This window comes from Aethalodelphis obliquidens, unplaced genomic scaffold, assembly GCF_003676395.1.
Source record: "Aethalodelphis obliquidens isolate GAN/ISIS:26980383/991018 unplaced genomic scaffold, ASM367639v1 scaffold38, whole genome shotgun sequence".
Taxonomy (NCBI): domain Eukaryota; kingdom Metazoa; phylum Chordata; class Mammalia; order Artiodactyla; family Delphinidae; genus Aethalodelphis; species Aethalodelphis obliquidens.
In genome coordinates, this window is record NW_020837982.1 from 15777337 (window position 1) to 15805142 (window position 27806).

The following is a 27806-nucleotide window of genomic DNA, read 5'->3' on the forward strand; positions in this document are numbered from 1 at the left end:
GGACTGCGGGACTCGGGACACTACCTCAAGAGGGGACAGCGAGGGGACAGCGCAGCAGGGTGCCCGGGGCTTGGTGGTTCCGCCGCCCGCGCGGACCGGGAAGGTAGCGGGGGCAGCGCTCAGCCGGGGGCCGCGCGGGGGTCGGGATCGGAAGGAACATTCTGTCCCGGAACCGCGCGGGGCCAGGCGTGGGAGGCCCGCTGGCCCCTCCGGGTCGCCGGCATCCAGAACTTCCTGAGTGCCACCGGGGTTACTGGAGCACCCGAGCTTCCAACCGGAACGCGGGGCAAGAATGCAGCAGAGTTCGGTCCCCGCCCCGACCGGGAGGGTCACTTTGCGGAGGAAAACCCGGGAGACAGGCTTGGAGTGGACTTGAGGTGCAACTCGGGGATCGATTTGCTCCGAGTTGACGTTTGACTTAGAAAAAAACATCGATGGTAAAAAAAACCACCACCTAATAATTCGTGTAACAGGTCAGCAAACCGAACCGTCTCCTAAATGAAGGCGAATGTTGGCTTTGATATTTATTCATGGGAAGGGAGAACATTTTCTTCACCTAACGTCCTCAACACCCTCATATCCGGACAAAACTTTCTACACGTGACTTTCACACTCACTTTTTGACCAGGAAAATTTCCCCCAGCCTTTAACTCCTTGTTAATTTCTCCCTTCTTTCTCGCGACTTTTCTTTCCTCAGCACTTTCGGAAGCGAGGAAAGAATTTTTCCCGAGGATGGTTTACACCGACCCCAGTTAACCGGCAGCTGGAGAGAGATCAACTCCTGGCAAAGAATAAGTACGAAAGACTTAGGGCTTCCCTGGTGGCGCAGTGGTTGAGAGTCCGCCAGCCGATGCAGGGGACACGGATTCGTGCCCCGGTCCGGGAAGATCCCACATGCCGCGGAGCGGCTTAGCCCGTGAGCCATGGCCGCTGAGCCTGCGCGTCCGGAGCCTGTGCTCCGCAACGGGAGAGGACACAACAGTGAGAGGCCCGCGTACCGCAAAAAAAAAAAAAAAAAGTTTGACAGCGATTTCCACTTAAACTTCCTAAACCGGTGCCAGTCCCGGAAGGGCCCCCCCCTCCGAATCCCGGCGTGGGGTGGGCGGGCATCTCCGGCCTGACTCTCGCTCCTCCACCGCCCTCCCTATTTCTAACACACGCACACACGACGATCCCGCCCGCGAAACATCTGGATGGGGACTCGCGTCCCCACACAGGGACAACTGCAGCCAAGGCTGGCTCCTGGGGAGCAAGTGCGGAAGTGCGCGCGGGAGCCGGGGCGCAGCGCTAGGTCTCTCCAGCATCCTTCCTTCCAGCTGCTCCTGTCACCAGCCCCCTGGCTCCGCCCCTCGGAGCCCGCCCCTTGTCTCAGCCAATAGCAACCTCCGAGTGCTCTCCACTGCTCCAAACCCTTTCCACACCCCCACGTTCCGTGAGCCGGTTGGCTGTCGAACCCTCAGCGGAGCGGCTGGATTTGCATGGTGCTCCGTGTTTCTGGTAGGTGGAGCGACCCGTCACTCCCGGTGGCCGGGCCCGCCCACTCTGCCTGGGTCCCCGGCTCTCTTCCTGCGCAGTTCTACTTCGCAGCCTCCGCGGGGAAGCGCCGGGGCAGCAGTCAAGGCTCGGTTCGCAGGACCGCGGGAAGGCAGCCCCGGCGAGCGGCCGTGCAGCGCGCACCGTTTGGAGGGGCCCGGGCGCGCGAGTGAGGCGCTCTGCTGGCCCCGAGCGCGGCGTCGCAGCCCCCGACCAGCAGTTGCCGCCACCCGACTTTCGTTCCAGTTGCGGCTCCTCCGGGCAGCATGTCAAAAGCCGCCGCCGCTACAGCTGCCGCCGCCACCTGGGGAAGAGCAGCAGCAGCAGCGGCGGCCGCGGGCGCGCGGGGGCAATAAGCCGAACCACTCGGCGTACAGGGTACTCTCTCCGAGCTCACGGCTCCGGCGGGACCCGCGCCATGTGCTGAGCCATGCTCCTCGCCGCGCCCGCGGGCAGCGCATGGGGCAGCGCCTGAGCGGCAGCCGATCCTGCCTCGATGTCCCCGGCCGGCTTCTGCCGCAGCCGCCGCCGCCCCCGCCACCGGTGAGAAGGAAGCTCGCGCTGCTCTTCGCCATGCTCTGCATCTGGCTCTACATGTTCCTGTACTCGTGCTCCGGCTCGTGCGCCGCCGCGCCCGGGTTGCTGCTGCTGGGTTCGGGGTCCCGCGCCGCCCTCGCCCCGCCGGCCCTGGCCTCAGGTCGCGACGGACCTCCCTCGAGGCTGCCGTTCCCGGCGGCGCCAGCCACCCAGTTGGCTCCTGGCGGGGAGACGGCCGAGGGCGCCGCGAGCCAGGAAGAGCAGAGTCCCGAGGCGCCGGACTCCCCCAGCCCCATCTCTAGCTTCTTCAGCGGGTCGGGCAGCAAGCAGCTGCCGCAGGCCATCATCATCGGCGTGAAGAAGGGCGGCACGCGGGCGCTGCTCGAGTTCCTGCGCGTGCACCCCGACGTGCGCGCCGTGGGCGCCGAGCCCCACTTCTTCGACCGCAGCTACGACAAGGGCCTCGCCTGGTACCGGTGAGTTTCCCCGGCAGGGCCAGGGCTGGGGCCTGGGGCGCCAGCCGCGATCCCAACGGGCAGAGGAGGGAGACGTGGCATGTGCTGGTGGAAGTGACAAGGGTACAGCTTCGGACCACCGGGGTCCGGGAGGGGCCGAGCAACGACCGCGCGGTGCTGGCCCGCAGCGCGGTACGTACGGGGTGCGCTGGGCTCCGCTCTCACCACAGTCCGGAGAAACTTCTCGAGGAGCTCTGGGGGCTCAGCGGCCCACGGTGCCCAAAGATTAATCGGGCGATCTCTCCTAAAAGAAGGAGGGCAGTGACTGCGACGGTGTTCAGGGGAGCGCGCGACCCTCTAACTGTGGCCGCGGCCCAGACGAATCCAGCCAGCGTCGCTCGCATTTTATTTTTCCTCTCGGATCCGGGACGGTCTGCGCCCCGCCGGTCGCCGTCTCCGCCCCAGACCAACTTCTAGAGCAGCTTCTGCTGCCCAGATGGGGATGGGGTGAGAGCAACGCCGTCCTGCGGAGGCCAAGGGGAGTCTGTTCACCTTCCGAAGGGGGTCAGACCGGCTTGCGGCCGGGCAGCCTGGGCTCCGGAGGGTGAGCCAGCGGGCGCGTGGCGCGTGGAGCGGTGCTGGTCCCTGTCGGGCAAAGGCGCGCACTGCAGCCGGCGGGAGGCGCGCGGCTTTGAAGGCTTAGCGGCGCCTGGGGCTCGGCCCTCCCGTTTCCGCCTCCCAGGCCGGGGTGCTGAGAGAGCCAGGGCAGGGAGGCGTGTCTCCGCGGGCCCTTGACACTAAAGGGTGCAAAGAATATTCGGGGCCCATTGATTGAGAAATGCGGGTTGCCCAGAGGTCGGGGCTTCTGTAAAGTCGGTTCTCTGGTCGGGTTGTGGGTTCGGTTCCAAAGGGACAGCGGCCCCTCGGGGTCATAATCACGACCCCTGCTCAAGGCTTCCCGCAGTCTTTGGGGTGAGCTGTGGGGTCGCTCGAGTTTCCGGTGAGGCGCGGATGGGCCCGCGGTCCAGACTCGGGCCTTGGGAAATCCCGTCGCCAACCAGGGGCCAGGCAACCGGCCCCCACCCCTTCTCCCCGGTCACCATCTCCGAGCCCCGCAAACGTGACTTCCTCTAGCCCCCGGCACCCCTCCAGGCCCAGTTAGCCTCCAAGAGGGTGGAGACTTCGGAAAACAAAAGGGGAGAGTCGAACCAAACCCCATTCCCTGCCCGTAGCCCCTCTTTGGGGACCGGGAGAGCTTGGAGGATAAAAGGGGGCTGACCGAGCGGATTAAAACCGCTCTCTTCCCAGCCTCGCCCTCCCCCTCCCTTTTGTCCTAATGTTTTTATTATTGTCAGGAGTTGCCCAAGTCTCGAGGTTTAGCCAGCTGTGACAGTCACCCTTCCCACTGTCCCCGGGCCCTCGACACCGGTTGTTGCGAATTCGAGCTCTGGAGCCCGAGCCTGGGTCCACGTCCCGGCCCTGGCAGCTGGCTTGTCGCGCGGGCCTCACTGCTCTCACCTGTGCAATGGGCGGCCCGGTTCTCCGACGCGCGGGTCAGGTGCCTGCCTGGCTGGCAGATGGGGGCCTCTCTAATTGCCAGCTATTGTCATCGATCGTATTGTTGTCATTTCTGCCACCACCAATCCTCCTCGGATGGCGATGCCGGGGGCCGGGACGTCAGGCTGTAACTAGCGCCCGTCCAGGTAGAACCCACCGGAGGCCGGAGGCAGCCGGGGATTTTCTGAGATCAGACGTAGTGGGGGCCGGCCTGGGAGGAACTGGCAGGAAAAGAACTGAATCCTTAATGTCGGGCGGTTCTAGAAGCACCTGGGTTGGGCAGTGGAAGTCACCACAGGCAGATTCGCGCAGTCTCTTAGGCGGCCGCCCTCCACCTGCCACGTTCCTTCTGATCGACTCAACAACGCAGAATAAAGAACGAAGTCGCCCTGGAAAGGCTGGCGGCGCGCCTGCAGCGGGGAGCGCAGCCCGGGAGCTTCGGGCGGGCGGGACCGGCGCCCGGGGCCGCTCGCATCGCGGCCCGCGAGGCGGCTGGGCTTGGGGGGCGCTGGGGCTTGGCCGGGCCGCGGGGAGCGGGAAGTGCATCCTCCTCCCGAGCCGCCTCCCTACCCTGATGATCCGGACTGTCTGGGCCCGGAGGCCCAGGGCCCGCGGCGATGACCCCGCGGAGCGCGCGGCTGGAGGAGCGAACTGCAGACGCAGCGGCTCGCCCGCAGAGCTGCGATCCCGGGCTGCTCCAGCCGCGCCGGGCGTGGCCGCAGGGTTAGTGGTTTTTTGTTTTCGTTTTTGTTTTAAGGAAAAAAGAATAAAAGAATCTTTTCAATGCCATCTGCTTAATTACAACTTTTAAAATAATTTATAATATTCTGGATGTCTGGGCAGATGTGTGGACTTAATTATTTTGAAGGCGGCCGTTTTAACTTGAAAAACAGACACACCGGAGAAGAAGCCTGACCCAGAAGGCTTTTCCTAAAATCCGGTGTCTAGGGAGCACCCTTCGCCCTCCTCCTCCCCCCCCCCCCCCCCAGAGTTCAGTCTGCGGGGCCCAGCCCAGCTGCTCGCCAGAGGTGCGCTGCTCGGCTTCATCTGTGCAATCAGGCAGCAGATTGGAGAAGGGTATAAATAGTAATTAGTCAGAGTTGCAGTTCAGACACAAGTAGTTAAAGCAAGTCCTCGACGCTAGAAAATAGGAGACAGGAGAGACATCTTGAAGGCGTTAAACAACTACGGGCACGGATGGTTGAATCCAAGGGTCAGCGTCGTCGTCGGCTGGAGAATGAGATCTTGCCTATGTCTGAACGAGTGATTAGTAAATTTCATCGACTTACACAGCCCGGCTCCGGGCCTAACCAGTAACCCAGGGCCTGGGCGGATTTGCTTGAAGTCTCCCCAGTTGATTGTAGTTCCTTCCACGTGGCAGAACTAGACGCCATCAGCCCCAAAGGGACGGATCGCGGTGGGATGGAGCCTATCGTGGTGGCCACGCGGAGCTGACCCGCCACTGGCCAGAGGGTGGGCGGTTTGCCGCTGCCTTCCCCCGCTGCAAAAATCAGACGGTCCACCTGGAACCCGAGTTTGTTTTAGTCTGGGACGAAAACTCTTCCGGGTTTACTTTTCCAGTTCATCATCCAGCTCACTCTTGAATCAGGCCTCCCAAACTGAGCAGGTACTTACGAGGACCCCACGGAGTGGCTTATGAAGACTTCCGTTTAAACTGGCCCTTACCTTCTGTTGCAGGGGGTGATGATGGTGTCTGAGAAACGACAAACAGGTTCAGGAGAACCTCACACATACCAAGATGGAGAAACACCCACCGGGTACATTTAGGCATTCAACATTGATTTAAACTCTGAATGGTCTAAAATGAAGTATATACATTCTTTAATAAGTTTCTCTTTTTGATTTGGCTTAAGTTTGGTAGATTTTCACAAATTTAATGACCTCAGTTTGAGATTTACTTTAGCCAAATATTGTGGAATTACTATTTTTTTGTATAGAAATATTCCTTAGACTTTACAGTGGCAGAAACTCCTTTCCCACTTTGACTCTCCTTTCCATTTTTGGTTGTACAAACTAAGCTGACACTTTAATGCTGTGGCCACATGAAAAAAAGGTGCTCTGTGTGTGTGTGTGTGTGTGTGTGTGGTTTAATCATCTTGGTAGCTAACACTTACTGAGTGTTTTCTCTATGTGCCAGGCACTGTTTCAAGTTTTACAGGATTAGCAGATTTAATCCTCATTACCATCCTGTGAAGTAGGTACTTTTACAGATGAAGAAGCACAGGCCCAGAGAGGTTAAGCTACTGGCCCAGGATCTCACAGCTAGAAAGTGGCAAAGCTGATACACCAACCCAGGCAGTCCTGCTCCAGAGGTCACTCTGGGCCATTCTCCCTTGCTTAAATGACAGAACGTGATGTTGGTCATAAATGATGAATTCAAAACTGAGTTGTTGGGGTTTCTTTGTTTTTTGGGTTTTTTTTTTTTTTTGAGTTTTCTATTGCACCTCCAGTGACCTCAGTGAAGGTTGCTCACTTTGTCATTTACTTTAAAAGAAGACCAGCTCCAGAACAGGATAGTGAGTGCATCCAAAGTTAGTTTATAACCAGAGTGAGGATAATTACATCACTGTGGCAGTTTCCTTTCTCTGCCTGCACAGGACAGTGAGAATCAATGGAGTCATTAAAATGACAAAAATATCCTCAAGTATAAAGGCTGAGAAAACATGGCAAGGGTCCCCACCGAGAGGAAATTTATTCTCTTCTATGTGTCCTTTTTAAGGCTGGGAGACATGGGAGAATACAGGGTTAAATGAGATGTTCCAAAAGCTCTTGGAATGAATTTATTCATTTAAAAAAGTACAGTGCTTCAAATCAAGACTGAAAACTTGTATTTATTAACCAGAAGACAATTACAAAAATTACAACTAACACTTGGATAGAGCTCTTTAGAATTAGAATCTGAAACCCAGTGACTTTAGAAATCTCTGTCTCAAAAGAGAACTTTCCCTACATTTTAAATTTAACAAATGCTGAGAAAACTAATTTCTCCCCTCTTTTCCTACTCTATTTCTAAAAACTTGGTGGCAAAGACTGTTTCAGTCTTCCCTGAGGGAAATTTAAGATAAGATCTGATTGCGGATAATCCTTTTTGAAGTAATTGCATTTTTTCAGTCCAGGAGTTTAAATCAAGTATGCAGCTCACTTCAGGCTGCTGGGTGAAGATCAAAAATCTACATTTATATGCAACAATTTGAAATACAAACCATCATGTTACAAAGCTGTCAAGATTTATTAGCAAGACAGTGTAGCATGTGTTGGACTCTGTTTTCAATTAGGCACCTAAATTAGACCATAAAATGGTTGATTAATCTTTTACAAGTTGAGGGGAAAATATAACATAAATTAACCTAATCATAAGTGTTTTCCCAGATGCTCTGAGTTAATAAAATCGTCAATATTAAATAGCAACCTATTTGTTTTAGGTGAATAAAACGCTGAAGTGCATGAATTAAATTACACTTATCTTCCAGATGATATGCTATTATTGAACAGGTCTCTAAAAATCAGGTTGCAGCCCATGTCTTAAAAATATATATATCAAAATAGAATACTGCAATTTGACTAAGCTACTAAACTAGATTTTGTTTTTTTAATGGAGCCTGATTATTGAAAATTTACAATTTAATATAGACTAATATTTATAAAGGATATTTTTCCCAGCTAAAGTTGTATTACTTGCCATTTTAAAGTGAGCTGTCACAGCTTCTGTTTTTTTCTGGTTTGGTGTGTTTATTTTTTGTCTGAAGAAAAGCTTTGAGATAGTTTGAAAAATCAATATGTCCCAAAAACCTCATTTCAAATATCTATGCTGATGTACCTTTTGGTTGAAAACGTTGTAGAACGTAAGGTTTTCTGATTATATAAGATAAGCCTTTGAATCACTAAAATTATTTAGAATTAAAAGCACACCAGGAATTTAAAAAAAAAAAAAAAAGATTCACCAGTCGGTTATTGTTATGAATCAGGGAAGTGGCATTTATTTAAAGCTTCAGGACTGAAATACGTGACCAAGGCTGCCTGCTCACCGCTTTCTATGTCAGTAGTTTTTCAATACTTTATGCTCTCAATTCTATGAACATGGAAATTAAGTTGATTGACAGAAACACAAAAAGTCCACTCTAAAGGCACAGCATAATGAGTGCTTCCTTTGCTGTGAATAGACTTAGTTTCCAGATAGGGTGCTACCTCTCTCTTTTAACAGTCAGTGATTTCAGACAGTAAGGGAAATTTCAGTGCTAGGCTGTCGGGATAGTCAGGAATCCCAGCAAAATGAATTCCCCAAGTATGTGGCATATTTTCAAGGGTAATGAGTACAATATGCTACCTACCTCAAATGAAAACATTTACCATGACTGAAAAGAAATAAGATACTGATATCTTTGAAAACTATTCGGGAGTAGAGCATGAAACATTAAAAAAATATATATTTAAAAGATTACCTTGTTAGAGCTCTCCTGTTCCTCTCAAACTATACCTAAATAAAACTAACATCAAATAAAACTGGTATTAGCATATGTTCCTTTCTGATTTTAGATTTGGGGAAAAGTTTAGGATGCGAGGAGCAATTACTAGCCTACTAATATGATAATAAATACTTTTCATTCCAGCCAAGAGACTGTGTGAAAATACTGCTAGTGCTAATAATATCCCCGATTAATTTTCTCTGTACATAGATAAGGGTGACATTGGTTTCCTTTATATTATATCTGAAAGTATTCCTTTAAATATACATCTGTGACTTGAAAAATATTAAAAATAGCCTAAGTTACTGGGGCATTAAGAAAATGTGCTTCATTTTGTCATGGATGAAGCATTTTAAAATAGCAAAGTTGGAATGCAGTTTGTTGCCTCCCAAAGAGAGCTGCTTTTAAAAATTACGAGTCCAGATCTGGGGAGAGGGAGCTGGTATAAAGAGTACTGCCAGCAAGGCATTCATATTTTCTACCTGCATTTTAAAAGTATGTATGTGTGTATACACATACGTATTCACTGTGACTTTAAATTGATACATTTGTTACAGAACAGATAAACTCTTGGCATAAAATATTTTTGCCCCTAAGTACCTATAGCAAATGTGTTAAAATAAGACTCTGGTTTTGTAAATTGCGTTTCAGCCCAAGCTAGACTGTTTTGTGCCAAGGGGTCACTTTTAAACCCCTTTGACTAGATTGTGAATGATTCCATGTGCGTTCAGCAAGCAACTTGGGGGCATATGATTCAGAATCCCTGTTTTTTCCCCGGATCTTTGCCCCACAATACTTAACAGGGTTACACTTACTTAGAAACCCACAAAATGCTGAAAGATGGTTCTGGGCAATACGAAGCTTGGGGCAACAAATGCAGAGTGAAAAAAAACCGCACGTACATAGTGGGAAGAGAAGTAGAAGAAGCAGATTTTTCACGCACACTCGATTTAATGAATGGGGGCAGGAGGGAGGCACTGGTGACAGAAGTGTCCAACATGGCCCAGCAGGCGCGACGGGCCACGTGTCTGCTCTCTGGCAGCCAGAGGGGCGTCCGCGCGGACTCCCGGCTCTGTAAGGGTGGGCGACGCGCAGCCGAGGGCGCGGGACGTGCTCCGCGGCGGGCATGCCTCGGGGACCAGTCAGCACGGCCCCTGGGTCGCGTGGGACCCCCGCATCTGGTCCGAGGAGGCAGATGGCGGTGCCGCCTCGTGTCGGGGGCGGGGCCAGCGGCCTGGCTGCCCCTCCGCTCCGCGGGTCGCCAGCCGCGACCACGTGACCAGCCGAGCCCCGCGCTCCCGCCTCACCTGTTGGGCGCAGCTGGGCCTAGCATCCCGCGCTCGCAGAGGGTGATGCCGGCGGTCCCGGCCCCGCGCTGATTGGCCCTAGCAGCTGTCAGGAGACCAATGGCAGCCCGTCTGCATGATGGCCCCGCCCAGAGGGGCGCGCCCCGCCGGGGCCAGGCCCGGCTTCCCAGCTGCTGCGCATCCTGTCCGGGAGGCGAGCGGATGCTGAAACGCTCTCCAAGGCCGGCTTATCTGCTGATCTCTGTGTCTCTTCTCTGAACATTTGCCTCTGTTGGGTGGAGCAGTGAGGACGGAGTCAGACTTTCCCGTCCCTGCAACCGTGGCGTCGGACGTGGGTCTGAATGAATGAATTCTTCAGAGCCGGACTTGGAAGCTTTGTCTTTTTAGGGCCATAGTTTGGGCGCGGAAGAGGGTGGGGTCGGTTTTCAACCGGCACGTTTCTTTACTTTCTCCCCCTCCGCCCCTTAGCCCCCCTCCTCACCTTTTTCTCTTTTGGGGAAAGAAATATATAATCCTCAATTCACCCACTTCTATAAAGGGTACTTAAAATGCGATTCAGCAAATTCAATAGATAACCAAAAATAAGTTAGTTCCCATAATGTGACCCGTTAAGTGACGGGATGAAGAGAAAAAGTGGGAAAGCGTCCGACGGATCGGAGAGGAGGGAAAGGAAAAGCAAATAATTCTCAGCCCCCTCCCGATTCCTGAATCTCCGCTCGACTGAGACCAGGGGCCCGTCCCTCCGCAGCCCACCCCCGCTGCTCCCCTAGGGTCCTCGAAGACACGCACTCCCGGGGCGCCCGCCCTCCTTCCCTCTGCCCCTACCCAGAGTGGTAACGCATGGCTCCCCGGGCAACCTGGAAGCCGCCTTTCTGCTCCCCCAGCTTGGGGGAGGGGGCACTGACCAGCTGACCCTCCCCTAGTGCTGTCCAGGCAGAATCCCAGCTCGAAAATGCCTCTTCTCGGGGTGGGCTTTACAGGGTGGCGTTGAGAATTCTGCTGTGTATTTGGCTGAGGCAGCCTTGTCCTCCGGAAGTTTTTTCGGAGGTGCAGGAGATGACCTGTCTTAAAAGGGCAGGAAGCTCACTTAAGATATTGCTTATTGCTGCAGGAGATGTTGAAGAAATGCAGGATTTGGTCCACATGTTCATTAAAGTAGTCTCCCTGGAGGAGAAGACACACCCAGCCAACAATTAGAGAACAGTAACCTCCAGATCACTCCCGGTGCCTGCCCCACCCCCCAGCGGGAAGGCGTCTCCCTCCCCATCCTCCCCTCTGGCTGGAAACCCGTCCTGGCTCAGCCCAACCATTCCTCTCACGTGTGCTGGTCCTTGGGTCCCTGATGCCCTCCATCTGACTGTTCCAGCCTCCAGACAGTATATGTTGGTGCTGCCAGTTAACACAGATACACAAAGAAATAAACATCCTGTCCCACCGAAGAGCTTTTACAGATAGATGCCCAAATGTGTGTGGTAGAGGGTAGGAGAGCAAGGTAGAGAGGTCTCATCACTTTGTCATTGATTTGAAATACTTGATGGAGGAAGGGAAAGGTGACCATTTGAAGTCTCTTTCTGTAGTCGAAGTCATTCTTATAAGTCGTGTTGACCTTTTTTTTTTTTTAACCTATTCCAGCAAGAATTTGTTGAGCACTTAGCTTTTAAAAATATATAGAGTTTATTTTTTTAGAGCACTTTTAGATTCACAGCAAAATTGAAAAGACAGAGTTCCCATATACGTCCTGCTTCTCACAGACACAGCTTCCCTGCTCTCAACCTAAAGCCCCAGAGCCACACATTTGTTACCATTGATGAACCTACACTGCTCATCACTGTCGTCCAAAATCCATAGTTTACATCAGGGTTCACGCTTGATGTTACACATTTTATGGCTTTTGACGAATATATAATGACACGTATCCATCATTATAGTGTCATACAGAAAGTATCATTGCCCTAAAAATGCCCCGTTTGAGCATTTACTTTTAGCAAGGGCTCTCCCGGGCAGCACTTGAGGTCCCAAGGAGGTTCAAGAGATGTGAACTTGTCCTTGAGGTGCCCCGTTAGTCGGTGAACTATACAGGCTTCAAAGAGGTCTCAAAGCAAGCTCGGCATTGGCTAAAAATAACCATTAGTCCTCCTGAACCACTATTACATCTAAAAACCATTTTAAGGAGATGAGAGTACGTGTGATAAAACATTCAATAGTCAAAATTAAGAAATGTGATTTTGTATTTTATTTTCCGGGAACCTTCCAGAGAGAGCTAAGGAGAAGAAGGAAGGAGAGGGAATGTCAGTCACTAGGTGATGTAATAGGAAAAAAGATAGCTCCGCCTTAGCGATTGAGGCCTGTTGTGTGCAGGCCAGTGGCCAGCGTGCATTTCATCTTAGCAGTGATACTTCCTGTGTGATTTTCCACATTCTGCAGAGGAGGAAGGGGGACCTCACAGAGATGGCCAAGGTCATACAGCTGTATCTGTAGGTGGCTTACCGTCCTGAACCCAGTGCCTCCCTGAGGGCCCTTCAAACTCTACGACATGGAGCTTCTCTCCGTGGCTGAAATGTGACAAGATGTTCCTTCCGGACCAGTTTAAGCCATGTCTTTTGTTGTTTCTTTCCTCCCCTCAAACACAGACTTTTCCATATAAAATATCCCCAAGATTATATATTTTTCTCTCTTTTTCTGTCCCAACTTACACTCACTGTCTGCCCCGTCTCTGTTGCAAGGATGTCTGCATTGAGGCTGGTAGTTTTCATGCCCGTCACCCCTGCACCGACCCGGGGCTCTGGCATCATCCCTGGAGCCCTTCCTCGCGCGATGAGATCTGTATATTTGATGCCCCTTTTCTGACCTCAGCTCCCTCCATCTCCTCGTCTGCTAGCCCATCTCTCCTCTCACCTGTCCCTGGAAGCCGCCCTGCCATGAGCAGGGCACTCAGATTCTTAGTTCTCAAGATGATACCGAAACCTTCTCCACTCACTTCGTATGGTCTCTTCATCTGCTGTGTCATCTGACACCCTAAACACCCTCTCCCCCCGCTGTGCAGACACCCACTTTGGTAGTGTCCACAGCAGCTTGCAGGAGAAGGTCTTATCCCAGAGCAGCCCTGGCCCACTGAGTTCCTACCCTCGCCCAGAACTCGGACCTTATAGCTCGCCAGCCCTGCTGGTCACCAGCCCTGACCCATGCCAGGAGCCCCGTGTGCTCTGGTCCTTATGAATGATGTCCTCTAACTTCAGGCATCGGTTAACATGTCTCTCCATACACAGGGGGAAACTCCAGAGAAATCGCAGCATCTGTAGGACTTCCACTGGTTCAACACCTGTCCATGTGGCCTTAATTTCTACTTTGCCCAAGACTTCCCTCCATCATTTCCAGGAAGTGCTGTATTCTGTCTTTTCTATATTATTTGAAGAAAATACAGACATCATATTATTTTACCTATATATCTGGCCTATATATATATTTTTTTAGTAAAATTTTATTCACTTGCCTATAAAAAAGTGTACCAATCAGAAGTGTGCACCCTGATGAAGTTTCACAGCCTGCATCCCCATGTAACAGGCGTTCCAGAGTCCCCAGAGCCACGCCTAAGATCCCTTCTAAATACCGTCCCTGTCCCAAGGATAACCACTGTCCTACCTTTTACTACCATGGATTGGTTTGCCTGTTGTTGGACTTAATATAAATGAAATCCTTGACTGAATATTTTTAGGGTGTTAAAAACATGCAAATTTATTGCCAATATTGACAGATTTGCAGATTTCAGATACAAATCAGATTTTCTGGGTTTTTCTTAATTTGTGTTTTGTATTGGAGTATAGTTGATTAACAATGTTGTGTTAGTTTCAGGCATACGGCAAAGTGATTCAGTTATATACGTGTATCTATTCTTTTTAAAAATTCTTTTCCAATTTAAGTTATTACAGAGTATTGAACAGAGTTCCCTGTGCTCTATAGTAGGTCCTTGGATTTTAAATATAGCAGGGTGTACCTGTGAATCCCAAACTCCCTAACTATCCCTCCTCCCTGCCACCCACCCGCCACCCCGATTTTCTTTTTTTGATAAGGGATCTGACAGTTCTAGGCCCGCCTTTCTCATGGCAGCAGCTGGCTGGAGCTGGAGAACAGCTGTGTCTGTGACCGGAGGCATCTTCTCTTCCTTGGACACAGTTTCCACTGTTCCTTATTGTCTCACACTTGGCCTGCTTCGCTCATTTGTCACCTGCCTGGTCCAGCTCAATGCCAGACAGTGGGGAGCTACAACCTGTCCCCCCTTCCTTCAGGTATGTGCTGTTCCAGGTTTGAATTTCCTCATGGACATTCTCATCCGATGCTGGCATTAGTCTTTTTTCTACTTAGTTTTCATTTTACACCTCTGTAGGGATCCTGGGAGAGGATGCGCGGAGGTCTGTTGGCTGGGTGCCAGTTAGAATCAGAATCACCATCATCAATGATTTTTAATGGATGCTTCTCCTATTTAAAATTTTTTTTAGTTCTTTAACAGACTCTCCTTCCTTGTGGCCTCTTGTCGGCAACGCTTAGGGTCAGCTCCTTGCTACGGACACTCTGTGACCTCGAGCAAGTCACTTTATCTCTTTGGCGTCAACACCCATACTGATCTATCCCCTGCCCAGTGAGTTCCTTGATCAGGGCCTTGGATTTCGTAGCCACGTCAAAGGACTTATAATAGCTTTAAACACGTACTCTCAGGCCTTATCTTTATCTCCTCGAGGACCCTTGGCAGGTGGTCCACAGATCACACTTTGAGAAGCACTGCCTCAAGTTTCTTCAGTGAAAGAAAGTTCTGAAAGGTTAATAGGTGATGTAGAAAAACTGGTTCCATGTTAGCACAGTAAAGGCCCTGATAAGTACTGTAACCAAAGAAAAACCCCCAAATCTGTTTAATTATATTGAACCTAGCGTTTCCCCCGAGTACAGAATCCTCTTTTCATTCAGTGCCAACTGATAACCTGAGGAGGGGTGTTTGTCAAATGCCGGTGTGGGGCACGTTATCAGAACAGGTCTCCAAGGTCACTTGCAGTTCAAGAGTTTGACCCCTGACCCTGGGCTCTGTCTGTCCACCTTTACCCCTTGGAACAGGCTGCCCCTTCTTTTTTTTTTGGCCGCTCGGCATGTGGAATCTTAGTTCCCGGACTAGGGATTGAATCCTCGTCCCCTGCAGTGGAAGCGCAGAGTCTTAACCACTGGACCACCAGGGAAGTCCCAGCCACCCCTTCTTATTGGGAGTTAGATTCCATACTTGTGCCACTGGGACATCATCTCAAATGTATTGTGTCTGCACCCCCTTTGCTCCTGGGATGATGGGTGAGAATTTCAAGCTGGGTCTTGCTACAAGCTTCTTTAGCTGGGTTTCCAGCAGGCTAATTGCTGGTTCAGCTTTCCAAGAAGATTATTATGTCTCTTTTCAAAAGTAAGCGCTCGTCACTGTGCTGTTTATACGGAGCAGGATGTCTGATGATGCTGGATAAAGGGGCAAAGCTGTTTTGCACCCTGCCTGGTCCAGGGTCGCCCCTGTGGTCTGCATGCGTGTTATCATCACACCAGGCTGACTGCTCGCCCTGCACGGGATCCTGAGAAGTAACAGCAGGGCCACGAAGAAACGTTGGCAGCCTTGAGCTGCAAACAAAGCCAATCGCTTTTTTCTTTTTTTAAACATGCATTTCCCCCTCTTTGTGTCGGGGCCAAGGGGGACACTTAAAAGTGTTCTTTAGTTTTACAGCACCGGAAACGAAGGAAACTTTCAGATTAGGTGTCGCTGGGAAAGGAGATGAGTGGAACCTTTTACAGAGAGAGATGGGGGATTAGTTTACCTGTTTGTACAAAACTTAAGTTACAGGAGGATCTGGATTTCCCCTCCACGCACTCTGCTTGCTCGAGCGATCTTGTTATCTCCTGACACACTTAGCAAGGACCCTTCCTCGTATTTGGCGAAATCCGAACTCCTGTTTGTGCGGCCCTCTCACCTCGCTTCTGGGTCTAGGGGTGTGTCTGGCTAAGGTGTTTCCCACGATCTGGAGGTGAACAGTTTCACACCAGAGTGGGGTCCTGGATGGTGTCCTCTCGACTAGTTTTTCATTCTTATCACACTTCCTCTCCTATAAAGTTACGTAGCTTTTACCAGGACACTTAATACCCACCTTCTCTTCCTACGGGGCCTGTGAACATCAGGCAGTAACGACGCAGCCTTCTCGCCAAGTCGTGACCAGAGCGTCTAGATGGCGGTCCTAATGGGATACCGTGGAGTCTACCGTTCCTTCCTCCATGATTTAATTTCATCCACCAGACAGTCTGGAACAACTAGGATGGGCCAAGCAGTATGAAAGCACTTGGGAGAATCAGACATTAACCCGTTATCAGACGCCACAGAGAGCTCACGATCTTCCTCAAGGGGCCATAGTGAGAGAGAATATAGAACAAAGTGAGAAATACCATGGGAGCAGAGGAGAGGTCACTGTTGAGCTGGGCTTTGACGTATGGATAGGAGTTGGCTGGCTGATTGTCCCAGAAAGCTGATAAAAGGATTCAGGGCAGAGCAGCTCTGTGGGAAAGGCCCAGAGCAAGGCCTGGCCAAGTGATGGGGACATGCGGGGGGATGGGGAGAGGGCCCAGGAGGGCAGCTCGGAGGTGGAATGTTATGTTGAGGATGGGTCTTCAACTCACTGGAAGATTTTTGGGGCAGCAGAGCCTCCCATACTGAAGAAATTCAGACGTGACATGAATTATGCATTTGAATCATATGAATGTATTTTTGAGGAAAAGGAAATGCTTCAGTCTTTCCAAGGCAGAGAAAGCAAGAAAATGTATAGATGGTTTTCTGGGGTGATCAATACCCAGCCCCACTGGATGGTTTCTATGAGGCTCTTGGAATTCCAGGACAAGCATGTGTCCCCATGGTGCTCAGGAGAAGGGACAGGCCACGCCTCCTCACTTGTGACAGAACCCACACACCCCTCTTCCCTGTTGCCTCTCTGGGTGACTTGAATGACTGTCCCACAGGGCTCTGGGGGAAAGAGGGCCCTTCTTCCCAGGTCCCAACTGGGCTGGTAAGGACCAAATGGCCACAGCCTGCAGGCAGGGCCGCCCACCTCCTCCTCGGGTCCCTAGTTCTGCTGGGGGTCGGGGAGAGCCCTGTCATTCCTCTGGGGGGGGACTTCTGAGCGAGCATAGGAAGCCAGGGGAGAGAGATGCCACGTGGCCCCCACTGCCTGGAGCTGACCCTGGCTGCTGTCTGAGAATCCTGGGCAAGTTGAGAGAAGCACACTGGGTTCCTGGTTGCCAGCATCCCCAGAGCGGTTTAGTTTTAGTCCCATCACTCACCGCGGAGGAACTCAGTTAAGCTTGGGAGCCTCCCATGTTAGCTTATAGAAGAGGTGGCACTTACTGATCAGTCCCGGCTTAGAACTGCATCTCCCTTGGATCCAGGGGCTGCTTCTGTTTAGAAGAAACAGATCCGAGAGGCCGAGGGGTGAGCTCAGGAGAGCCCGACTAAGGGCTCCTGGTTAGGGGGCTGCCAGTGTGAGCGGGGGTGGGCCCTGTGCACTGGCCCTGTCTCTCCCCATCTGTCCCCTCTGGTGGAATGTTCTGTCACTCACATTTTTAGGGTTGTCTTCTTCCAGTCCCAGCTGGAAACAGAAGTACGGAACAGGCTCGTGGTTTTTTGTGCTCTGTTAAAGGAGCATTTGCCAGGGAGAAATGTGTACCAGCTTCTTCGAGCCTTCAGCTTGCATTCATTTGAAGGCCTCTGATCAAAGCCACCTCATCTTACCCCAGATGGTGTCTTTGGGAGATGCTGGTTGGGGGGGATGGGAAGTGCAAGGGCATGGCACCTATGGGTGTGCGTCCTCTGTGGTTGCTCAGCCCCCAGCTGTGTTGGGGGACGGGTCCCAGGAGCTGGAGTGTGGACCCAGCACTAGTGGACCCAGCGGTCTGGGCTGCAGGTAAAGATGCTCCCCACGTGACTGCACCATTCAGGTTCAGCGGTGTGCTTGGGTTAGTCAGTCCCACTTATTTTTATTGCATGTGACCTCCGTAGAGAATTTTCCAGCTGCTGGTTGCTTGCCAGTTACATTCTAATTTAGATTTGGTGCTGTTTTGTCTTCATAGTAAAATCCTTTGTCTTTTCTCTACTCAGTGGAGTCTATCAAGAGGATAACCTGGGGGAAACAGACATTATGGACACCCCTGGGGATTGTGTCCATTGGAAACCAGCAGTGGGGACAGAGAATTGGGGACGAATCCAGTTGATTTCACTCAGCTCGTGGTGTCCCTGGATTACAATGGCCAATGATGTCAGTTTTGCTTCTTATAGTTACATATTGATTTTGTCAATTAATTGAGCAGCTACTCTGTGCCAGGCTCTGGGGATGCAGAGATTTATTCATTTCACGATTATTATTGAGTGCCTATTTTATGAACACTGATCCTGCCCTCCTGACACTGACATTCTACTAGGGAGATGGGCAGGAGACTGATACACAAACAGACTAATGAAAATAGAAGTTCTCCTGCAGTGATCAGAACCACAAAGAGGAATAAAACAGACAGAGGGGATGGAGAGTTGTGGGAGAGAGGGTGATGGGAGAAAAGGGCTATTTTAGGGCTTTTTAAAGAGGTGATGTTGGGTAGAGACCGGAAGGAAGAGAAAGGGCATCTGGGGGGCCCAGGGATGGGATCACGTCCCTGTGAGAAGTCACTGTGATCAGAGATCAAAGAAAGAGGGCAGGTTAGGGGCAGAGAAGAAGCTGTCTGTGTTCTTAGTGTGTTCTTAGTGTAAAGGGGTGCCAGTTGGGGGTTCCGTAAATGAGGACGGGGACAGGGCCTGGCCTACACCATGGATATTGACTACAGAGCTCGTGAGTAAAGCGGGGGTTGAGATGGCTAAATAAAGTTGTGCGGTGCGTGATACAGGCAAAAAGAGAAGGATGCTCAAGGCAAAGAAATATTGCAGAGGAAGGAGCGATTAAATCTGTCGAAGTGGGGAAGGATCTTTCCTGGAAAGGTTTCAGAGAAGAGGTAACGCAGAACAAGGTTTTGACGGATGAATAGAAGTTCGTGTACAGACCATGTGAGGAAAGGGGAGTCTTCTTGCCAGAAGGAACACATGTGAAAAGCCAAGGAGGTTTATGTGAAAAAGTGTCGTGGACGCAGGGAAGGACCAGCAGGGGAGAAAGGAAGGCAAGTGGGACAGCGTCAGGGGGACTGAGGGCTTTGGTGAGTGAGCCTTTAACATCATGACTTCAAAGGGTAACTAGTATGGTTCATTATGCATCTTTCCTCTCTCTCTCTCAAGCATTTCAACTTGGAAGTGGTATTTACGAAGTGCCACTGACTAGTGTGAAATAGGAATTGCTTTTGCTGGTGATCAGAGAATATGCCCCACCCCCGAGAAAAACAGGCAAAGGCTGGGATCCTCTTGGGATGTGCTCGGGGACCCACATCCTCTAAGCTGGGTGCTTTCTGCTTGCCTGGATGGAGCCCGTCATCAGGGTAGAGCCCAATGCCGTGTAATTAGAAATTCCACTTCTCAGCTCAAGGACCTGCGCAGCAACAGCCCCTCGGATGCTGGGTTCCGACAACCTTAGAAGCTGCTCGGGGCTTGGCTGCCACAGCCAACTGGCAAGCCTGGTAATTACAAGGTGGTTTTGCAAGCACACACCTGTTCTGAAGGTGCGGGTAGGGCCTGCTGCCTCCTCACTGGAACGTATGCCTCTGCACAGACCATCCGCAGGGATGCCGGGTGCACATGAGTGTTTATCCCCTGCCCCCATTCCCTCTCTTCACCCTCCCCCTCCTTTCTTTCTAATCTGAACATTTCTTACTGTCTCTTTCTGAATGCCACATTTCTTACCATTCCCTCTCTTCACCCCCCCTTCTTTCTTTCTCATCTGAACATTTCTTACTCTGTCTCTTTCTGAATGCCACATTTCTTACCATTTTGTCTCGTGAGGCCACCTCTCTGGCTGTTTTACTAGGAGTGACCCCAGTGGACTGTGCTTTTCTCTGAAAGCCAGAACCAGGAAAGTCTCACCCCGTGGGCTGCGTTGTGCTTCTTACCGGTTCAGAAGAGCCACTGCACAGAAGGGCCCAGCTTGGAGGATGGAAGGATGCTGCGTGACGGGGTGGGGTTTGGTGGTGGAGTTTTTCCCCAGGATCGCGCATCAGATATTTTCCACTTGACGTTCCTGGTTTACAGCCAGGCTAATTTAATTTCCAGCTGACGGGCGACTCCCCTCATGATGGTAATCTCAAATAGTTAATGGGCTAGAACAGGAGGCAGCCTATCGTGTTGATTCTTGGGGGCTCTGCTCGGTGGCTTCCCAAGACTTATCAGCCTGTTTTTCTTGGTTGGAGTGGATTGTCCCGCCTGGCACAGCTTTTGTGTCTCACTGCTTCTAACGATGGATTGAGTCATGACTTCTGCCCTCTGGACGTTTAGAACCAGCTCGCTCTGCCTTCTACACACCTGGTTTGTTGAAAGGGAAGAAGGAGGGCAGAGCGGGTATAGCCTCGGGTCAGCTCCTCTGTCCGAGATACCTGAAAACACCTTGTGAGAAATTTTGATTCTTTCCATGGCCTCAGCAGGGTGGTAGCAAAGCCTTTTGGGCGAGCCGTATAGAGCCGCCCTGGTCTGTGATGTTGGTCCTATAGGATTGGAGGGCGAGTGCTTTTTCTCCTGCAGGACACTGGAGTTTCGAGAGATTTCTTTACGAGACAGATACTGTTGAAAAAAATCAGGGCTAGGGCTTCCCTGGTGGCGCAGTGGTTGGGAGTCCGCCTGCCGATGCGGGGGACGCGGGTTTGTGCCCCGGTCTGGGAAGATCCCACATATCATTTGTTTCGGTTGGGTTGGGTGAAAAATGAACTCCTAAAATAAAGGCTAAAGGGCAGAAGTGCAGGGAGCCAGTGAGACGTTTAGCTTTCACTTTCTAAATCCTCTCTCTCCATATATATATGTTTATATATATATTTATGTTTATTCCATTATAATTTTTACCCTTATAATTCCCCATTTATTTATTTATTTATTTATTTATTATTTATTTATTTATTTATTATTATTATTTATTATTTATTTATTTATTTATTTATTATTTATTATTTATTTATTTAGTTAGTTAGTTAGTTAGTTAGTTAGTACGTACGCGGGCCTCTCACTGTTGCGGCCTCTCCCGTTGCGGAGCACAGGCTCCGGACGCGCAGGCTCAGCGGCCACGGCTCACGGGCCCAGCCGCTCCGCGGCATGTGGGATCTTCCCGGACCGGAACACAAGCCCGTGTCCCCCGCATCGGCAGGCGGACTCTCAACCACTGCGCCACCAGGGAAGCCCCTATTTTTTTTTTTTTTTTTTGTCTGAAAAAGAGGGGAGATGGATGCCTCTCTAGAAAGGGGGTAGGATAATAGATGGGTCAGATGGGTCTGGGGAGATGGTTGCTGTATTTGAGCATTTTAATCCCGGAGGTTCTTAGAACTGCTGAGAGCTGGGATGAACGTGACATTCGGAGTTGAACCTTCTGAAGCCCGAGTCCTTGCTTTGTCGTGGCTGGATACTTGGGGCAACTCCATCTAACCGCCCTCAGCCTCACTCTCCTGGCTCTAAAGTGGAGCAGACGCCCCACGGAGAGCCTGGGCGCCCAGTCCTTTCTGGTGGATGAGGTGCCGCGCGCGGGTCTTAGAGTTGACCTCATAACAGCCAAAGGAGAGAGAGACGCATCTTCTGATCACAAGGAGGCCTAGTCACTCTTGCCTGGAGGCAGACTGGCTTCCCTGTTGAGCATCACAGTGGGCCGTGTCTTTGTGGCTTTACAGGACCACGTGCAGACCACTGTCATGCCAGCTCATCATATCGATGTCACTAAAACACAGAGGCGTATCCCATTTGGAGGTAGTTCAGGCAAAGCATTGGGGGGGTGAGCGAAGCTTGGGGGTCCTAACTGTGATGCTGACCTCACAGGTGGATGGAGAACACGTGTCCACCGTGCTGAGTACGCTGACTGCCTAACACACCACCTCGTCTGGGCTTCTGATGGTCGAGCAGCTGGCTGGTGGCTGGCGCCTTGCTGACGAGCCTTCTCGGGGCTCTCCACCTGGGCCCGTGGATGGCCCCCACGGGTCTGTAATCCCCCTGAACCTGGGTACTGAGGCTCATATGCGTGTCACACACGTGCACTCCAGCACCCAGCTCTTTTCCCAAATTCTCTGTAACCCCTAAAAGTGGAAGTGCCCTGCTCTGAGGATGCAGCTCTGGGACTTGCAGCCTGTCAGTGAGGGTAACATTCTGACATGATCATTAACAAGCCCCATTTCTGTTCTGAGTAAGAGGAAAACCCTCTCTCTTCAGAGGAAGCAGGGCCCTGGGAAAGGGGGTCCTTCCTTGGACAGACACTGTTCGTCTCGTAAAGAAATCTCTTGGAATTCCAGATTCATGGGGACAGCTTAAGGAGATGCAGTATATATGCAGTGGAATATTACTCAGCCATGAAGAAGAAGGAAATCCCGCCATTTGCGGCAACATGGATGGACCAGAGGGCGTTATGCTGAGTGAAATAAGTCAGAGAGAGAAAGACCAATACTTATGGTATCACTTATATATGGAATCTAAAAAATAAAACAAACTAGTGAATATAACAAAACAGAAGCAGACACAGAGAACAAACTAGTGGTTCCCAGTGGGGAGAGGGGAGTGGGGAGGGGCAAGATAGGAGAAGGGGATGAAGAGGTACAAGCTACTATGTATAAAATAATCTACAAGGATACACTGTACAACACAGGAAATCTAGCCAATATTTTTTTTTTTTTTTTTTTTTTTTTTTGCTGTACACGGGCCCCTCACTGTTGTGGCCTCTCCCGTTGCGGAGCACAGGCTCCGGACGCGCAGGCTCCGCGGCCATGGCTCACGGGCCCAGCCGCTCCGCGGCATGTGGGATCTTCCCGGACCGGGGCATGAACCCGTGTCCCCTGCATCGGCAGGCGGACTCTCAACCACTGCACCACCAGGGAAGCCCTAACCAATATTTTATAATAACTTTAAGTGGAGTATAATCTATGAAAATACTGAATCACTATGTTGTACACCTATAACTTATATAATATTATAAACAACTATACTTCCATTAAAAAAAAAAAAGAAAAAGAATAAAAGAAGATGGTTGGGGCATCAGCTCTGGGCACCTTTATACAGTGAGTTGATTCCACGCCTCTTTTTGTTAGCTGGTCGTCCTACCTGCTTCCACGTGAGAAGTTAATCGATGTGCACTCAGCCAGCCCAGGGAAACAATGTCTTTGAAGGGGTTGGGGGGTGGATTAATTTCCCAAACGTGCTAATGGGGCAGCCGAGAGAGTGTCTCTTGTTCTCTCCTTTAGCGGGTGTTTGCTCACGGGCTTAGGGCTGCGTGTTCCCAGCCCGGGATTTGGAAGTGAATTCATTTGGGAAAGTAGCAGCTTAAAGGTCTTTATTTGGTTTTGTGGGTGAATGGAGAACAGCGCTGAGCATCTCAGGGAGAGGTGGCCATTGTTCGCGGCCCCCGGCCTCCGGCTGGCCTCCCAGGAAAGCTACCCCACCCCAGGCTGACCTGCCTGGACCCAGAAAACCTTTTCTAGCTTAGAAACTGGGGTGATGCTCACCTGCTCTCCATTTCTGCTTTTTACATACGGACACAAAAACCTAAACCCTCATTTGTTTATAACGTTTCTGGGATGAACACCGACCTTGTGTTCTGAGTCTCACCCTGAACACTGTGTGGGAAGCTACAGTTTCTGTGGGTGAACTCAGAATGCAGAAGGACTCCGCCCTCAGTACATCTTGCTTAAAAACTGAAGGTCTTTCCTCGTCTCAAACCTGTTACCAGCTTTTCTTTTTTCCTTCCGTCTGCGTGTCTTCGAATCAGCCGTTCTGTGGTTTTCACCCCAACACCGCTTTCCCACTCAGATCTGTGGAACTGCATTTATTGTGTATCTGCCCTCCTTGAACACATACTCCAGGTGACTTGTGAATGATACCGAAAGGGCCACAAACACATAAAATGTGAGAGTAAGACAGGAGAATCGATAGCGGGGCCATAAAATGGAGCCAGGAACTGGCCTGAGAAATGTCTCTCAAATGACAGTGGACATGACCCTCAGCTCCACGGCAGCCTTCACAGGCAGACACACCTCAGTTACACGAATCACTCAAACAAGCTGTTTGCTCAAAAGAAAGTATGGCTGTTCTTGGTACTAAGTTGGGGACGGGGTTATATATAGAGGATGCTGTGGGGTAACAGCCACTGGTGTGGACAGCACTCTTATTTTTTTTGTTTAATTTATTTTACTGAAGTATAGTTGATGTACAACGTTCTGTTAATTTCTGCGATATAGCAAAGTGACTCAGTTGTACATATCTATACATTCTTTTTCATATTCTTTTCTACTATGGTTTATCACAGGATATGGAATATAGGTCCCTGTGCTCTACAGTAGGATCTTGTTATTTATCCATTCTATATATAGTAGTTTGCATCTGCTAATCCCAACCTCCCACTCCATCCCCCTCCCCTGGCAACCACAAATCTGTTCTCTATGTCTGAGTCTGTTTCTGTTTCGTAGATAAGTTCATTTGTGTCATATTTCAGAGTCCACAGATTAGTGATATCCTATGGTATTTGTCTTTCTTTCTGCCTTACTTCACTTAGTATGATAATCTCTAGGTCCATCCATGTTGCTGCAAATGACTTTTTTTATGGCCGAGTCCATTGTCTATTATGTACCACATCTTCTTTTGGATAGCACTCGTAAAAAGCACATGGCTAATCCAGCCTTTTTGGTAAAGGGTAATTTTCTAAAAGCAAAAGGTAAAATCAGGACTCTCATCCAGTTATAATGTTAAGGTTTATATTTCTTTAATGAGCACGTTAAGGATTTTATTTTACTTATTATTGGGTTGGCCAGAAAGTTGGTTCGGGTTTTTCCATACGATGTTACAGAAAAAACGGAATGAACTTTTTGGCCGACCCAATATTAATGAGAACCAGACAGATGTTACCATTGGTCCAAAGGAGAAGTCAAAAGAACTTAAGTTTCCTTGACATAAAGGAGCATTGAGATGAATTACAAATAGGTGGAAACTGGCTTTTTCCATGTAGTGGGAGGTGGAAAAGGAAACCCACAGAAGTTCCACCAGAAAGCACTTATTTGCATGCCAATGGTCCAGACTTACATTGCCTTTTGCTATGTTGTTGCCTATAATTTACAGAGTTGCAGAATATCTCAAAGGCAATAAAAAGGCTAGCTCCAGATAACACACAGCACAGTTTTCCACTGGAGACATCCAGTAATCTTTTCTGCCTATTCCAAATGTCTTTACATCTTCTTGTATCAGTCCTCAGTAGCCTCATGGAATTTATCACCAGCTAAAAGCCCAGATCTGTTTAAAATATGCTGCTGGGAAGCACAGTCTCCCCCACTCCTGCTACGTCTTGAAGCCACTCACCTCCCACGTTTGATGTGGCTTCTCATTGCCTCTGAGATCAAATCCAAATTCTGTCTGGCGTTTGTTCGTTTATTCATTTACCCTTCATTCATCTAAGAGCCATATATTTTGGCCACAGTGCAAATAAGGCAGAGCCCAGTCCTCAACCCCCTCGAAGTCTATAATAGCAGCTAGAGAAAGGTTATGCTAACGTTTGTGCGTATGCACGCACACACGCATATGTGTATTTGCAGGGAGAGTGGTGGTCCTAAGAGGGGAGCAGAATTGCTAGCCCAGCCTGGGGAAGGAATGAGTGCCATAGGAATGTACTAGAAGGAGGAGGGCTCTGCTCGCCCATGGCTGGGGTGAAGGGTGAAAAAGGAAGGTAGGGGACATAGCATGTCCTTAGGGAAAAGCAGGGAGACACCTGGGCAGGGAGCTTGAATGTCATGTTGAACATCGTGAGAGCAGAGGGGAAAGGGGACCACTCCAGCCTGCTTTCCAATCTTTCTTGCCTTTTTTCTCACCGTTCCACAAACAAACAAACTTCAGTCCAAGCCCAATGTTTCAATCACTGTCTTATGTTCTTACACCCGGGTATCTTCTGTTCTTGATATCTTCACTTCCACCCGCCCTTGGGACCAGCTCAAGGAAGCTTTAGATGTCCCAAAGGACACGATGTCTGGGCGCTTCTTTTCCACATTTCAATGCAATATGTATTGGCAAACTTCCTGGATGTGGAATTTCTCTCTAAATACACAGTAAGCCCCTGGAGGGCAAGAATCATCCCCGTGGATGATAGCTACGTGCCATTTCACTGATTCCTTAACCATCCGTGAGAGAGACTATGTCCACATTCCTGGTCCGTTTTCTTTTTGAGACCCAGGGGAGAGACATGTGGGGTATCTCACCCCACCATCATTTGATGAATGCAAATGAATTTTAATAATTTAAGCAAAATAATAAGTAAAATGACAATGAATAGACATCAGCTCATTAGAGTCATTTCTTTTTTCTTACTGTTGTTAAAGCGACCACTTATCATTTTGAGAGAAAGTGGTTTATTACCGGCCCCAAGAGGTGGTACATCCAAAGTTCGAAAGTAAGAGGCGCCCATGGCTGGCTTCTGTTCCACAGGTGACATAAGGAACTTGTTCTTTGCTGTAGCTTAGCACTCAAGGTCAAGACCTTCTTTATGTGTTCGGCCTCGTAATGTAAATGTGTCACCTAATATAATGGGTAGGATGATACATAAATGTTGCTCTAGCATTAACTCCTTTGAGCATTGGGGTCCTGAGATGCTCACCATTTTCAAACCTGGCCCACATGGTAATTTATGATCCCAGATTGCCCCCAGTTCTCTTTACATATTTGCATTGTGACCTCTAGTCATTGGCTTTAAGCACTGCTAGTTCACTTCCTTTCATTCATTCGTTTATGTGTTCATCCAGCAGATTATTTTCCAGTGCTTCCTATGCTGGGTGTTTTGCTGGGTTTTGTTCTTGTATTTCTTTTGAAGATAAAAATCTTTACAATTCACCGTCCATATAAATACAAAACAAAACATGGCGGGCCATAAGATTCAACCACACCTTTTGTTCTTAGAAATCGTCATTAGGGCTTAAAAATAGTTACAGGGTAAGTTTTTCACTGGGGCTAATGCAGGGTAAAAGGCTAATCTTGCTTGTAATTCTTAGCAGCCCTCTCACTACCCATTTGGTTATTTGATCTCCCCGGCGCTTACAGTTTTGTTCCCTTGTGCGAGTTGTGGAGTCGGGGGGAGGGAACGCTTTGTCTCAAGCACAGAAGAATCGCTGGAAATTTTAAGACTCACCGTCTATCAGGAAGTTCTCATAGAATTTGAACAATCTTGATGAGACGTGCTCAAGTAATACAGAACACTTGAGCAGAGCTTCAGCCGCCAAGACTTTCCATCTGTCCTATCTTTGGACATGAAACACACAAGCAAGTTGGACTTTATATAGTAATCTGTTACAGATGCACTGAGTTTTTATTTAAAAAATGGTGACCTGTGATAATGAATGGATGCGACTTTCTCCTCCTGAAAACTGGCTCTGGAAAGCTTCCGTACTTCACAAGCTGAGAATCCCCAAAAGAGTAGGAGAGAGGGCACTTTGATGGGTGTCTTTATTTTATTTTTTAAATAATTTTATTCATTTATTTTGGCTGCGTTGGGTCTTCGTTGCTGCGCACGGGCTTTCTCTAGTTGTGGTGGGCGCGGGCTACTCTTCCTTGTGGTGCGCGGGCTTCTCATCGTAGTGGCTTCTCTTGTTGCAGAGCACGGGCTCTAGCCGCGCGGGCTTCAGTAGTTGTGGCACGCAGGCTCAGTAGTTGTGGTTCGCAGGCTCCAGAGTACAGTCTCAGTAGTTGTGGCGCACGGGCTTAGTTGCTACGCGGCATGTGGGATCTTCCCAGACCAGGGCTTGAACCTGTGTCCCCTGCATTGGGA

At 49.9% G+C, this 27806-nt stretch overlaps 1 protein-coding gene across 1 annotated transcript in view; it reads left to right on the top strand.

The window, feature by feature from the left end:
- Positions 1–955: 955 nt before the first annotated feature.
- Positions 956–27806, top strand: part of LOC113633095 (heparan sulfate glucosamine 3-O-sulfotransferase 3B1) — a 38704-nt gene continuing 11853 nt past the window's right edge. The window contains exon 1 of the mRNA XM_027131096.1: positions 956–2546. Coding sequence (XP_026986897.1) covers positions 1993–2546 — 554 coding nt within the window. The 5' untranslated portion in view covers positions 956–1992. The remainder of the gene's footprint in view (positions 2547–27806) is intronic.